This window comes from Gracilinanus agilis, chromosome 3 (genome assembly GCF_016433145.1).
Source record: "Gracilinanus agilis isolate LMUSP501 chromosome 3, AgileGrace, whole genome shotgun sequence".
Lineage (NCBI taxonomy): Eukaryota > Metazoa > Chordata > Mammalia > Didelphimorphia > Didelphidae > Gracilinanus > Gracilinanus agilis.
The window spans coordinates 335,618,377-335,634,804 of NC_058132.1; the positions used below are offsets into that span (position 1 = coordinate 335,618,377).

General features: G+C 38.4%; 1 protein-coding gene across 1 annotated transcript; it reads right to left on the reverse strand.

Moving 5' to 3' along the window:
- Positions 1-6,607: 6,607 nt before the first annotated feature.
- Positions 6,608-11,630, reverse strand: NRROS (negative regulator of reactive oxygen species). Its single transcript, XM_044666711.1, has 2 exons — positions 11,523-11,630; positions 6,608-9,024 (listed from the first exon to the last, which is right to left on the reverse strand). Exons 1-2 carry the CDS (start codon positions 11,628-11,630, stop codon positions 7,057-7,059), a joined length of 2,076 nt encoding a protein of 691 aa, XP_044522646.1. The 3' UTR covers positions 6,608-7,056.
- Positions 11,631-16,428: the final 4,798 nt, after the last annotated feature.

Below are 16,428 nucleotides of genomic sequence, written 5' to 3' on the forward strand. Positions count from 1 at the left end.
TTTCTTGTGGTTTCAATATAGGTGGTTCTTACCTGTTTAGAACAAGTCTTATAGCTGAGTAGATAGAGATATATTGCATATGTTTAGATTGGAAGCAATCCCTGATATACTTACAAAAAATGGCAACTTATTGATCTTTTTTTTTTGTTTTCTCCAATTAATTTGGAACTACCAAATGGCAAGTGAGTAGAATCACAAATTCAATCAACTACGAGGCTTCTATTTAGCACCAGCGCAGGTGAGGGACCCAAGCCTTAGCCTAAATCACTTATTTTACAACCACAACTGAGCTCATATCTTTTCTTTTTTAATCCTCACTTTCAGTCTTAGAATCAATTCTAAGACACACAGAAGGCAAGGGCTAGGCAGTGGGGGTTAAGATCACATAGCTAGAAAATATCAGAGGCTCCTACCTATGTTCAGATTTGAACCCAAGACTTTCTGACTTCAGGCCAAGGGCTCTATCCATTGTGCCATCTAGCTGCCCCTTCTTTCTTAACTAGAGGAATAAAGTTTCTTCTCTGAGGTTTAAAAATGAATTTCTCACATATGTGACAGAAGTTATTAGAATAACTGATGTGTCTGCAAGATATAATAAGAACATAAGTAATGCACACCAACATCAACAAAGCATAAAACATTTGGGAAAGCAGGGCCAGAAGAAATCATGATATTTACTAAATGATAGCCAGCACACATGACAAAAATCTAGTACATATTCCCTGCATGATTAGCCAGATGAGAACATGGCCTAGACTTTACTGTAATATTGAATATAAATAGACTTCATATAGAGTACAAGAACAAGCCAAATACATCAATGACTTCTCACTGTCTCTCCCATCATTGTCCACCTCGATCAAATCACATTTTATTATTATGTTATATTGCATAACTTATATTAAAATTCACATGTCACTAAATAAAATTCCACTGACATTTTAAAATTTTCACATTAAAAAATAACATGTGTAATGGGAGTAATCAGGAGTTCCTGGATGATCTGTTGATCTAGAGTAGATTCTAAAGATCTGAGCATGGGCTTTCATCCTTTATTGAGGGTAGATACCTGGTCAAAGGACCTTCAAAACCAAAGATTTGGGGCAGCTAGATAGTTTAGTAGTAGATAGAGAGCCAGGCCCGGAAATGGGAGGTCCTGGGTTCAAATTGACCTCAGATACTGCCTAGCTATGTGACCCTAGAAGTCATTTAATCCCAATTGCCTAGCCCTAACTTACTCTTCTTCTGCCTTGGAACTGATACTTAATACTGATTCCAAAACAGGGTTTAATATAATCAAAATTATTTATTTTACATTTTGTAATTTTTTCTAACTCTTGCTTAGTTTAAAATTTTTTTCCTTTCCCATAGATCTGACAAGTATACTATTCTGTGTTGACTTAATTTACTTAGTTTCCTTCTTTATATTCAGGTCATTTATCCCTTCTGAATTTATCTTGGTGTAGGGTGGGAGATGTTGATCTAAACCTAATCTCTCCCATATTGTTTTCCAATTTTCCCAATAGTTTTTGTCAAATAGTGGATTTTTGTCCCAAAAGTTGGGCTCTTTGGGTTATCATAGACATTCTTTCTGAAGTCACTTACCCCAAGTCTATTCCACTGATCCTTCCTTCTGACTCTTAGTCAGTACCATATTGTTTTGATGACCACTACTTTATAGTATAGTTTAATATCTGGTACTGCTAGACCACCTTCCTTCACGGTTTTTTTTCATTATTTCCCTTGATATTCTTGATCGTTTGTTCTTCCAAATGAACTTTGTTATAGTTTTTTCTAATTCAGTAAAAAAGTTTTTTTGTACTTTGATAGGTATGTCACTAAATAGGTAAATTAATTTGGGTAGAATGGTCATTTTTATTATGTTAGCTTGTCCTACCCATGAGCAATCAATGTTTTTCCAATTGTTTAGATCTAGTTTTAGTTGTTTGGAAAGTGTTTTCCAAGACAGGGTTTAAAAAAAACAAAAACAAAGGCCCTTTCTGATTGGTCACCACATGCCTCTACCTCCCACCCACCCCCAACAGAGTAGGCAGTATCCTCTATATACAAGAGAATTGCAAGAACTGTCCACTCAGAAAACTCTAACGGGAAAGACCACTTCTGATATAGCTCTTATTCATCCCTTCTGATTATAAGGCTTAGGACCAAGGATGAAGACCAAGCAGAAGATTCTGGAAAACAATTTAGAACTATGCCCAAAGGGCTATGAAATTGTACATTTCCCTTGTACCAGCAATGCCACTACTAAGCCTATACCCCAAGGATAGCAAAGAAAAAAGAAAAGAACCAATATGTTCTAAATATTTATAGCAATTCTTTTTGAAGTGGCAAAGAATTGGAAACTTAGGAGATATCAGTGAAATGGAAAATGGCAGAATAAGTATTGCATATGAATGCGATAGAAGACTATTGTGCTGTAAGAAATGATGAAAGGAATGGTTTCAGAAAAACCTGGGAAGACTTGTATGAATTGATGCAAAGTGAAGTGAGCAGAACCAGAGAAACAATGTATACAGTAGTAGTACTATTGTAAAGATAATCAATTGTGAAAGACTGAGTAACTCTGATCAATACAGTTATCCATCACAATTTCAAAAGACTCATGACTAAAATACCCACTTCCAGAGAGAGGACAGATAGGCTGAGAGTACAGATTGAAGCATATTTTTTCTTTTTGTTTTTCTTCCCTTTTTTCAGAACATGGTCAATGTGGATATATTTTCCTTTATTTTATATGTATAGTGGGTACCATATTTCTTGTCTTTTCAATGGGTAGGGGAGGGTGGAGGAAGGGAGAGAACTTGGAACTAAAAATAAGAGTAAAATTTTAAAAAGAGAGAGAGAACAGAAGCAATGGAAATGGGAATCAAGTATCATTGAAATATTAAGACTACCCTGGGCCTTTGGACTTGGAGGGACCTTGGACACTACCTGGCCTGACCCATTCACTTTCTACTTATAGAAACTGGGGCCTAGAAAACTGACTTGCTCAATAAGATTTGGGATCAGGTCTTAACAATATTAGCTTACATCTCTAAATAGCATTTTGAAATGTACAACCTGCTTTCTTCACAATAACTCCATAAAGTAGTGTGTTACTTTTCTCATGTTACAGATGAAGAAATAACATTTCAGAGAATACATATATGAGTCAGGATTTGAACTCACATCTTTGGACTCCAGGTCCAGCACTATTTCCCCTACATATGCTTCTTCCCCATCGCTTCCCTACCAACCTACTCCAGATCCTTAAAGCCATAAGAATACCAGTTTTCTGATGAGGGTACTCTGACACTGTTTCATTGACCTTAAGAAGAAGCTTACCTCTTCAGTTTAGTTGTCATCTTCTCTCCTCAACTCTCCCATCATATACTCTTTTCTTCCCTTCTGTTTCTCATCAGCTTCTTACCTTTCACCTCCCTTCATGGTGCCCTTCCTCCAATGGAAAAAAAAAAAAAAGACAGTAGCCAGTAGCCCTAATAGCCAATGAGGAACTGCTTTGATTTACCCTGAAATCTTGTGATTACTGGGATTGAGAGTATAAATGTGCTGGCTGGACCTACTGAGAATGCAAGTCATTCTCCTGGGTGACTGAGTTCTGTTCCCTACCCTTCTGAGAATCCCCACAAGCTGAAGAGAAAGGAGGAAGGGAAATGGTAGTGACATGAGCTATGAAGGTTTGGGGATCTGCTGAGTAGAAAGCCGTCTCTTTCCTGTTTTCTCTCTTCCTACTCCCTAATTACTTTCCCTGAGATGTCTCCCCACAAATGCCATGATGATAATGGCCAGTCCGACAAGTAGGTGGTCCCCCTACAAGGTATAATATCTACTCACAACCTTTCCCCCTATTTGCATGATATCATGCCTGAAATTTCCAGCACTGGAGTCATTTTTTTAAATTTATGATCCTATTAGCCCCTCCATTTTATTAATGGGGAAACTGAGGATAATAGAGGTAAATTGACTTGAACAAAGTTTATATGTAGTAAACAGAAGAACCACAATTCATACCTGGATCTTCTAGATTCCAATGCCAGAGCTTAAGACATCTCTAAAGAATTTGTAGTGTAGACTCTTTAAATGTGAATCACTGCATTATAACAAGTTAACTATTAGATACAGAGAAGTTGAATTGAGCAAATATTTGAATATAAAGGACCATGTTACAAATACCTCATAATAAGCTCCTCTCTATCCAAATGTTCAATTAGAATACCCAAATGGCTATAATTTTTAATCTCATGGTACAAAAAAATGATGATTCTCCAAAAAGACATATGTCAAGGCCTCTTCATGATGTAGGAGCAACCCTGGGTTCTTGAAGTAGAACACAAGCTTTGGCAGGTTCTACTCTGATGAAAAGGCTTCATATATAGCATCAGCAACAAACTGAAACTGCTTTGTAAAGAACAGCTTTTTGGGTAGCACAATGGATAGAGCACCAGGCCTGGAGTTGGGAGGACCTGGGTTCAAATGTGACCTCAGACATTCCTAGCTGTGTGACCCTGGGTGGGTCACTTAACCCTATTTGATTAGATTTTGCCTTTCTGTCTTAGAGTTGTTACTAAGACAGAAAGTAAAGATTAAAAAAAAAGGCTTAAACTGACAAAATATGCAAAGAAGTTCAGCACCACTTGGTGAAGATAATAGTAATCACTATCAAGAACTATTGTTGCATTTATAAAGTGCCTACTGTGTGCAATGAGCTATGCTAAGCCCTTTATAAATATTAATTCATTTGATCCTCACAACCCTGGGAAGGAAGTAGTATTATTATCCCCATTTTACAGTTGAAGAAACTGGCAAACAGAAGGTCAGTAGCAGAGCTGGCATTTGGAACTCAATACTCAAAGTCCAGCATTCATTTCATAACATCTTGAACTTGTATCATGATGAATAAATAGTCGTTTATTATAGCATATAATAATCAAGGCAGAACGGAATGTTATTGATAAAGCTGTGCTTGTAGCCAGCATTCCATAAAAACTAAGACTTTTTGGAATTATATAGAAACAGCATCTCCAGAAAGACTTTACCAAAATGCACATGTGTTATCTAGGAGGTGTCTTCCCAAAAAGGGAAGCAAGAAAATGGATAAGATTAACTAGGTTTCTCCTTGAAAGGAGAGTATAAGACCTTTAGGTTCGAGAAACTGTAAATTTAAAAGACAGAAGGAAGAAGTCACAAAAATTCAGGAATATGTGCACTATTCAACAAGGGCAGACACAGGTGGGAAGTTACTATACAAGGGCACAGAGCATCTAGAAGATGGGAAAGGAGGAATGGGTCAGAGCAGGGAGGCAGAGTTGAGGAAACAAGTAAAGGGGCCATGAAGACAAACTTTGCTTACCCCCAAATTTGGCAGTGGTCATCCCTGATTTTAATGAATGCAGGAAAAATGTAAACTCCTCAAGATCAAAACTGTTTTTCATTTTATAATGGTCTCTCCTTTTGCCTAGCCCAAACTTTGGCTGTAGTTTACATACTGTATTAAACCCTTAATAAATGTTTATTGAATTGAATTGGATAGGAACCTTCATGGGATGGAAACTACACAGGAAAATTTCTGGAATTTCCAGGAAGTATTTTCAGCAGCTTAGCCTTGCCAAAATGATGTCATATTTCGGTCTTTAATTTGGCTAACAGACCGTGCTTAAAAAAAAAAAGTTGACAATAAAATTTTGTTTGCCCCAGTGACAGCAATGAGCCTGTATACTAGACATTAAGTTCTTTTGCTCTGCTCATGCTGTAAAGAGTCTAAGTAGATGACTCTTAACCTAAGGCCCTTGGGGCCTTACCATCAACCACACCAAAGCACAATTTTTTTAGAACCTTACCTTTTGTCTTAGGATAAATACTTTGCATTAGTTCCAAGGCAGAAGAGTGGTAAGGGTCAGGCAAAGGAGGTTAAGTGACTTGCCCAGGGTCACACAGCTAGAAAGTGTCTAAGGCCATATTTGAACCCAGGACCTCCAGCTCTCAATCCACTAAACTACCCAACTGCCCCACACACACCAAAGCACTTTAAGATTTTGGGACATTCCCATCCTCTCTAAAGCTGAACTTTCATATATGTGTTGTCTCCTCTAGTTAGATTTGAGTTCCTTGAGAATAGAGATGGTGTTTCTTTTTCTGATTGTCCCAGCATAGGACCATACTTGGCACAAAGTATTTCTGATTTCTGATTGTTTGTACCAGCATAGAACCATACTTGGCACAAAGTAAGCATTTACTAAATGTCCTTTTTTCTTTTTTTAATTTTTGTTTCATTTTTAAATGATTCTCATTTGAACTATTAGCTTCCCTTTGAAGTGGCCACTTGCATCTGTTCTAGCAACAATAACATATGTGCTGCCCTTTCAAAATAAAAAGACTATTAATGACTCAAACATAGGAGGATGGACACTTGGAAGTTTTCTTTACCGCTGGTAGTATTGGTTTGTGTTCAACCATGCCTGTTCTGTTACCCAGCTCCATGAACATAACCAAGGAAATGAAATAAAAATTAATAAAATTTTAACCACACAATAAGGACAGGGGGACTCTTTCTTTCAGTTACATTTTATAAAAATTCTTTATGTGGCTCCATATCCATAATAATAAAAATAATAATGATAGTATCCAGAATTTACATGGGGTTTTAGGGTTTACAAAGCATTGTACAAACATTATTTTGTTTCCTCCTCACAATAACCCTGTGAGGTAGATATAATTGGCACGATGATCTGCGTTTTGCAGAAAAGGAAACTGGCTCAGTTCCTGGTCACAGAGCTAGTAAGTGCTAAAGGCAGACCTTCTGTGCTCCAAGTTCATTGTCCTATCCACTGTACCATGCTACTTAGAGGGACAAAGGAATGAACACAGTTTTCATCTTCATCCAAACCTTAGTTCACCAGATATGATTACACTCATCATAAGATAATAAATTTGGGACTGGAAGGGACCTAGGAGGACATCTAGGCCAACTCACTGATTTGATTCACCTTTTTAGTTTAGGAAGGGTTTTCACAAGTACAGATTACACTCTCCTTGGAGTCAGTAAATGGAGGACCAATGGCAACGGCTCTTTACAACTTGCAGCAGGGGCTTCTTAAAGGTCAGGAAGATCACAACACAGGCAACAAGTAGAGTGAGGCAGGTAGGGAGAATGAGTACCAAGTAGAGCAGACCTAGGTCTACTCTTCTCAACTTGCAGTCCTGGTATAGGTCCTCCGACAGTTCTACCACATGAAATGTCTTGGAAGAAAAGTTACAGGTGACATTTCTCCAGTCTACAATGTGCAGGGTCTTCAAGTTGTAGAGGGGTTCCCAGCTCTCCGGCCAGCAGCAATCATATGGATTCTGGCTGAGGTAGAGAACACGAAGGCTCTTTTTGAGTTGCTCAGAGCTGGCCCACTGAGGAGGGGCTGTGAGACGGTTTCTCCGAAGATCTAGGGTATGTAGTTCAAGGCTGCCCCAGAGACGGGGAAAGCTAGTCAAGAAGTTTATTGACACATCTAAGTATTTCAGATTCCCAAACCCAAAGAAATCCAACTCCCTGCCACTGGAATCAAGGCCAATGTCCCTGAGAGACAGGACCTGTAAAGTGTGGGTAATGTCCTGGAGAGGAGTAATGCCCCGCAATAGGATGTCTTGATTACTAGACAGGTCTAAGTGAGTGAGTGATGTCCCTCTGAAAGTGCCATCTTCTAAGGCTGCCAGTCCGCAGTTTTCAAGAGAGAGGCTTCTCAAAGATGTAATATTTCGGAAATCAACACAGGCCAGTTGGCTAACCTTTTCTGAATGAGGGCAAAGGGTGATCTGATTGTGACTCAAATCAATTGTAGTGATGTTACTGGTGTTGGTGAAGAGGCCAGGAGGGATCTCACGGAGCTGATTGGAACTAAGGTTAAAGTATCTGAGGTTCCTTAGGAAGCCGGTTAGCCTCGGAGCCACCCAAAGTTCTGTGAGCTGGTTTTGGCTGAGGTTAAGATCAGAAAGGGAATTCGGGGGACTGTCCTTTTGGATGTGGAATGTCTGTAGACAGTTCTGATTAAGGTTTAAGTGGGAGAGGGAAGTCATGTTCCTTAGGAATCCATCTGGCAGGTACCTGAACTGGTTCTGACTAAGGTCCAGGAAATGAAGGGTAGAGAGGTCACTCAGGGCAAAATCCTCCCAGAGGTTGACAGTGGTGACATTGGTCACATTGCTATCGATGAGGAGGAACTGGACCACCATCTCCTGTGGGGACGAGGCATTGTAGAGGTCCCTGTAAAAGCCCATCTGGTTGTCCATTAGCAACAGGGTGTGAAGCCTGTTTTCTTGAGGAAGAAAGGGAAAAAACAGCAGCTGATTGTGGGAGAGGTCCAATATCTCCAGCTCAAAGGCAGCATTTCCACTGTCCGCTATGAACCACTCAAGGATATTATAGCTGATGTTCAGCATCTGAAGCTGAGTAAGGTCAAAGTTCACAATGCAAGGGAGATGATTAAAGGCCAGATTGAGCCTCCGCAGCCACTTTAGGCGGTCGAAGGTACCACTTTCAATCTCAAAGATGTAGTTCTTTTGCAAATCCAACTCCTGCAATCTCTCCAGGCTCTGAAAGGCAGAGTCATCAAGCCTCATGATGACATTCCTTGCCAGAGACAGGGACTCCAGGGAAGAGAGATTGAGAAGCATCTCAGCTACCATGTCCTCAGTCAGTAAGTTGCCTGACAGATCCAGCTTCCTCAGGATTGGGAGAGATCGGAGAGCAGCTCCAGACTCTGTGTAGTTGATGGACAGAAAATTATTGCTCAGTGTTAAAGTGTGGAGGGAGCTGCTCCCCTGGAACGTATTTCGGTCAATGCACTCCAGTTTACAATTATTTAGACTCAGGTTCTCCAAGTGGGAATAGTGTAGGAGGGAATGGTGCTCCAAGGTCTTGATGGGATTGGCATCCAGGACAAGTTCCACTGAATGGGATGGGAGGTCACTGGGTACTGAAACCAGATGTCTTCTTTGGCAGTCAACAACTTGGCCCACCTAAGTTTGAAAACATACTGATCAGCAAAGCCAAAGAACCAAAGACCTCTTCCTCTAGCCTTTTAAAAATAATCCTAATTGCTCATGGATGGATAGATATATAGACATACCTATATATGTGTACACACAGTGCACATAGATAGACAGATATGTTCAGCACTAATGACCTCGGCATTGTCAAATAGTTCAATAGGTGCAATTCTATCAACAGAAATGATATTAACTACAGGACATACATTCTCATCTGCCTTGCCACTTTACATCTAACTTACAATTGGAACTTCCTACATGTGTTTCTTCCTGTTAGAACATGAGCTCTTTGAGAGCAGGAACTGTCCTAATTTTTCTATTCATACTCTCAGTGTTTGGCATGATACTTTGCACATAAGCATTCAATAAATGTTTTTTCAGTAATTTATTCATTCAGTGTCTCTAAAAACCACAATTTTGAACAAATAATAAAATATAATACATAAAACTGGGGATATATGGTTGTAAATTACTTAAATAGTCTGAATGTCTCAGCTCACATTTGAAACAAATGGTATTTGAAATCCTGAAGTTTGGACACTTATTCAGACAAAGGACAATTTGAGTTGAAAATGATGAGCTGCTTTGTGGTGGCAAAAAATTGGAAAATGAAGGGGTGTCCCTCGATTGGGGAATGGCTAAACAAATTGTTATATGTGATGGTGATGGAATACTATTGTGCTATAAGGAATGATGAACTGCTTGATTTCTAGAAAAACTGGGAAGACTTTCATGAACTGATGTGGAGTGAAATGAACAGAATCAGGAGAACATTGTACACAATAACTGAATCATTGTGGGATGATCGAAGGTAATGGACTTGTCTACTGTCAACAGTGCAATGATCCAGGACAATCCTGAGGGACTTATGAGAAAGAACACTATCCACATTCAGAGGAAGAACTGTGGGAGTAGAAATGCAGAAGAAAAACATATGATTGATCACATGGTTCAATGGGTATATGATTGGGGATTTTGGTTGTAAAAGATTGCTCTATTACAAAAATGAATAATATGGAAATAGGTATTGAGTGATAATACATGTATAGCCAATGAAATTGCTTGTCGGCTCCAGGAGGTGGGAGTGAAGAAGGGAGGGAAAGAACATGAATCATGGAATCATGGGGAAAAAATACTTTAAAAGAAATAAAGAAATAAAAGAAAAAAGAAAATGATGAGCTGTCCTTAAAAATGAATCTCATTCAACAATGAATCAGTAAGTTTTTAAGAACGAATCATGTGGGGGGAGGGGGCAGCTGGGTAGCTCAGTGGATTGAGAGCCAGGCCTAGAGACCGGAGGTCCTAGGTTCAAATTTGACCTCAGACACTTCCCAGCTGTGTGACCCTGGGTAAGTCACTTGACCCCTGTTGCCTAAAAAAAAAAAAGAACTAATCATGTGAAGGCACTGGAAATAGAAAGATACAGAGACAAAAAAAAAAAACCTGCCCTCAAAGAGCAACATTCTATCAGGTGAGATAACTTGGGGCCCATAAAAATAAATACAAAGTATAAATAAGAAATCAGAAGAGCCTGGAAGAATCAGGACTAACTTCCTGAAGGAAGTTACACTGTAAGTGAACTTAGCAGGGAGCTCGAGATTCTAAAGATGAATGTGAAAAGAAAGGTAATTCCAAGGAATAGAAGAAAGCATGTGCAAAGGTACAAACACAGGGCAAAGAAAGCTGTGTATAAGGAATAGCAATGTAGAGTGTGTAAAAGGAAGTAATGTGTAATAATGTGTAAAAAGCTGGGCTAAAGCCTTATTGGGAAAAGCTTTAAATACCAAACAGAGAAATTTGTCTTTTATCCTGGGGCAGCAGCCTTTGGAGCAGGAGAGTGACAGAATCAGACTTGTGCTCTAGGAAGCCCCACACAAGTGATGGCTACTCTGGAAAATGGTTACCAGTCCTGTGAGATTGTCACTTTTGCACCGGGCAAAAAAAAACCAAAAAAAAAAAAAACCAATTTTACTCAATAGATATCACTGAGATTCTGTAGTCCTGAGTATTAAAGCTAAGAAGGATCTCGGAGGTCATCTTGTTCAAATTCTTCATTTTACAAAGGAAGCAACCAAAGCTTAAAGAAGTAACAGAACTGCTAGAAATAAGTAAATGGAAATGAAGGAGGAGGAAAAGGAGGAAGAAGAGGAAAAAGAAGAGGAAGAGGAGGAAGAAGAGGAAGAAGAAGGAAGAGGAGAAGAAGGAGAAAGTGGAAGAGAAGGAGAAGGAGGAGAAAGAGAAGGAGAAGGAGAAGGAGAAGGAGAAGGAGAAGGAGAAGGAGAAGGAGAAGGAGAAGAAGAAGAAGGAGAAGGAGAAGGAGGAGAAGAAGGAGAAGAAGAAATTACTGAGCAATTACCTATGCTCTTTCTAGGATTTACAGTCAGTTAGCCATCTCAATGCACCTAACTCCAAGCCTCCTGTGATGGCACTAATTATAATGTATTTAGAACTCTGCAGGGCAAACTCACCAGTTTACAAACCCCTTGGTATTCTGCTCCAGCCATTACAGTTCTGCTCCTCCACTCTACAACCAGTAAAATGAAAATCAGGGAAAGCCAAAGGGACAGTAACTCCATTTCAAGAGCAGCACTGTAAAAGGAAAGGGAAATAAGGTTGAGACAGAAATTATCTTTGTTATCTGTGTCAGAGGGCACATGGCCTTGGAATTTGACAGATCATATATGGCATCCTTGAATTAGAAAACTTTTTGATCTACTTAAAAAAATTTTTTTATGATTCTGAACAAGCACAAACATGTATAGGTTTGTTTGTTTGTTTTAATCCACACATTCACCATGTCTGGAAATGGTCACCTCATTTTTTTTCCCCACTAGGCCACTACTTCAGGAAGTTGATAGCATTCTTCATCATCAGTCCTTTGGAGTCTTCATTGATCATTGTGTTGACAACTCTTAAGTCTTTCAAAGTTATTGGGGTTTTTACAATATTATAATAATCATATAAATTGTTCTCCTTCTCCTTACTTCACTCTGTTTTAGTTCATTCAAGTTTTCTCAAGTTTCTTTAAATATATCCCTTTCATTATTTCTTATAATACAATAATACTAATCTATCATAATTTGTTCAAACATTCACCAATTAAAGGATACATTCACCAATTAAAGGATACACCCTTAGTTTTTTGGGGGGCAGGAGGTTGTCACCACAAAAAGAATTGTTATGAGTAATTTTAGATAAATGAGTCTTTTCTCATTAAAAAAAAAAAACCTCTTTAGGATATGTGCTTAGTAGTGGTATTGCTAGATCAATGGGTACACCCAGGCTAGTGATATTTAAGGACATAGTTCTAAATTTCTTTCTAGAATGACTGGGAAAATTGCAATTCTACCAACAGTATATTAATATGCCTAACTTTTCTCATCCTTCTAACAACTGTCCTTTTCCTTTTCCTTTGTCTTCTTTTTTTTGTCATCCTTGCCAATCTGTTGGGTATGATATGGAAGCTCAGAGCTGCTTTCATATTCTCTTATTTTTGTAATTTGTAACATTTTTTTCATTTGATCATTAATAGGTTGTATTCCTTCTCTTGAGAACTTGTTATCTGTGTCAGAGGGCACATGGCCTTGGAATTTGACAGATCATATATGGCATTGAGAACTTGAGAACTGCTATTCATCTGCATACATGAACATTTGTTTATTGAGGAATGACTTTTGTTCTTATACGTTTGAATCAGTTTTCTTTATACTGTGTATATTAGTCCTTTAACAGAATAACTTGCTACCAAGACTTTCGCCCCTTCGGTTAATTGCTCTCCTAATTTTAAATCCAATGATTTATTTTTTTTACAAAAGATTTTCAATGTCATATAATAAAGGTAGATTATTGTAGCCTTTGTGATCCTCTCTATTCCTTGTCAAGAACTCCTCTCCTGTCTGGTTTCAAGACTTCTCCCATCCTGAACCTATAATTTGTTTAGGATCTAACCTTTTATATATGTCATGTATCTATTAAGATCTTATTAGGATATATAGTATGAGAGCATGATCTAACCCATTTTTTCAAGGTTATTTTCTAATTTTTCTAGGTGTTTCCTTTTGTTGAAATCATTATCTCAATAGCTGGTGGCATTGGATTTACTGAACAGCTAAGTGTCTGAGGTCACATTTGAACCCAGGATCTCCCATCTCTAGGTCTGGCACCCTACATACTGTGCCACTCAGCTGCCCCTACCCATTGCTTTTCTCTCTGTATCTCACTTTGGATATCAGGATCACTTTAACAAATGCTTTTTCATTAATACATACTATGTTCCTTTACATCTGTATCCTATATACTTAACCTGTTCTATCAATCAAAATTTTTGTTTGTTTTTAACCAATCACTAAGTAGTTGTTGAATAGATTTGAAATATTTTCATAGTATTCTTTCAGTTCTGATACTACTATCCAGCCTTTTACCAAAAATTGTTAGAAAACTCAGAAAAGAGAAACAAACTATTTTTATCCAGAAAATGGTGTCAAGAAAAAAACAACAAAAACAAAAAAAGTCATTCCTTACTCATAGCACGTGACTAGAAACTAATTAAATAAACACATTGGGGCAGCTAAGTAGTACAGTGGGTAAAGAGTTGGCCTGGCATGTTGAGGACCTGGGATTAAATCTGGTCTTAGACACTTTCTAGCTGTGTGACCCTAGACAAGTCATTTAATCCCAATTGCCTAGCCCTTACCGCTCTTCTGCCTTACTAAGATAGAAGATAAGGATTTTTTAAAATATGAACACAGAAGACACAGACACATATATGGCCACCAAGAGGCTCCTCTAAGAAAGCAGTCACATTATTCAGAGTCCAAAGGATTCTTACTCTTCAGGAACAAAGTCTAGTTTATATTATCTGACTCCAAATCCATTGCATCACACTGAAGGCATAAGCTTTGGCAGCTTCTCTCATGTTGGAAGGGAGTGTCAGGGTTTCTTAGTAGAAAGAACACTGGTGTCCAGAAGATTTGGCTTTGAATCCTGGCTTTTAATGACTATTTCTGGGACTCTGGACAAGTCCCTTAACATCCCTGAGTCTCAGTTTCTTCATCTGCATGATGGGAATAAAAAATCTTGCACTACTTAGACTGTGTCTATTTTCCAAGGGCCAGCTTAGAAGAGAGCACTCACTACCATGCTGTTGGACACTTTATGATGAAGTTTTTGGCCACAGCAACCCAGGATGCTTCTTACTATTGAAATTAGATTGTAAAGTCAGGGACTGGGGTAAAATGTAGTCTTAAATTTGAGATCCCTCTTTCATTTAACAAGTGAAAAAAACTGGGGCAGCTGGGTGGCTCAGTGGATTGAGAGCCACAGATGGGAGGTCCCAGGTTCAAATGTGGCCTCAGACACTTCTCAGCTGTGTGACCCTGGGCAAATCACTTAACCCCCATTGCCCAGCCCTTACCGCTCTTCCGCCTTGGAGCCAATACACAATATTGATTCCAAGACTTAGAAGGTAAGGGTTAATAAATAAATGAAGAATGAATGAATGAATGAATGAATGAATGAATGAATGAATGAATGAATGAAGAAACCAAATCTCAAAGAGATTAAATCCTAGCTTCTAAAGAAAGTCCTAATCCTTCTCAATTCTAGTGCTTTCCCTCTATTAATTATTTCTACTGTATCCTATATATCTACCTTGCCTGTAAAAGGTTATTTCTGTGTTGTCTTCCCATTAGACTGTGAGCACCTTCATAGTAAAGATCATCTTTTATCTATGTGCCTGGCCCATAGTCGGCACTGTATAAATTCATATTCACTTCCTCCTTCTCCTAATTCCAGTACCTTCCCTCTACTGATTATTTTCCATTTATCCTGCATATAGTTTACTTATACATAGTAATTTACATGTTGTCTGCCCTATTGGATTGTGAGCTCCTTAGAGACAGGGACTGACTTTTACCTTTTTTTTTTTTTTGTATCCCCAGTGTTTAGCACAGTATCTTGAACAATAAATAGTAAACTATAAATGCTTGTTGATTGACTAACAGAAAGTAAAGTGACTTGTCCATCGTTAGTTAATGATAGATCCAGGATTAGTTGTAACTCTTCCAGCTGCCAGAAGAGCTTCTGTCCACTGCCACCACACTGCCTTTAAGTTTTATGGGCTGCTGGGATGTTAAAACAAGATATGAAATATCCCTTCGTGGGATTATTTCTAATATATTTTTATATATATTTCTAAATTTGTTGATCTCTGCCTGTCTGTCCTTGATATTGCCAAATGGTTCAAAGGCAGAAAAAGATATAATTGCCAGCATAAGTGACAATAAAAAAGAGCATAAGATCCTTAGGAGCAGAAACTGTCTTATTTTTTCATTTGTATCCCCAGCATTTAGCGCAAGTGCTTTGTACATAGTAAACACTTGATAAGTGCATTTTCATTCATTCATTATGATTTAAGTATTAGCTTTGTGGGGAATGACATTGTGGTAGAAATAGCCTAATGGGATGTAAACTTCTTAACGGGATGAACCCGTTGCTTTGCTTTTCTTAATTTAATTAAAAAACAAAACTCTTACCTTCTGTCTTAAAATTGATACTAAGTATCAGTCTCAAGGCAGGAAATCAGTAATGTTTGTTTTGAATTCAGGGAAGTGCTATTTGTAAGTGTCTAGCAGACTCCCTATGGACACGTGGGGACTATGAGACTACATTTCCCATGAATCCAATGGATTTTCCGATTTCCAGTTTTGGGTGGGGGGATGTCAGATGTCCCCCACACATAGGACAGTTTAAATTCGGAGGAGGGCCTAGAGAAGGCCTCTTGGTTTTCCTGAGTGGCTGGCTGATGGATGAGAGAGAGAGGGATGGGCTCTGGTGGTAAATTTAAAAGATAGTCAGGCGCAGTCATATATATTTTACCAACATGGCCATGGCTTTAATTAAACTACTAATTTCTCTTAATATATGAGTCTTTATCATTTTTAATCTTAACAGTAAGGAATAGACAATCAGGGTTAAGTGACTTGCCCAGGATCACACAGCTAGAAAGATGTCTGAGGTCCTATTTGAACTCAGGACAGCCCATCTCCAGGCCTAGCACTCTATCTACTGAGCCCTACCCATTGCTTTTCTTTCTGTATTCCCTCTTTATATGCCAAGATCATTTTAACGAACACTTTTTCATTCATTCAATATGGTTGATGTGTGGTTCTTGAGGGCATTGTTTAAGGAATTCCCAAATCTCATATCTGCATTTCAAAAAATTAGAGGCAATCTAATAAATGTCCCCTGGTTAAGTGCCCTACCTAGCACAGGACTGGCTCTACAAACTTCAACTTTTCCCTAAAATCCAACAAATAAAAACCACCAATCCTTGTGAGTTCTGTTTACTGGAGAGTTTGAACTAAATTGTCTCTA

Excerpts from the sequence above, each read along its gene's own strand:
- NRROS (XM_044666711.1), bottom strand. The coding sequence starts at position 11,630 with ATGGAGTTACTGTCCCTTTGGCTTTCCCTGATTTTCATTTTACTGGTT. Across the intron at positions 9,025-11,522 it reads ACCAAGGGGTTTGTAAACTG|GTGGGCCAAGTTGTTGACTG; the intron begins GTGAGTTTGCCC and ends TTTCAAACTTAG.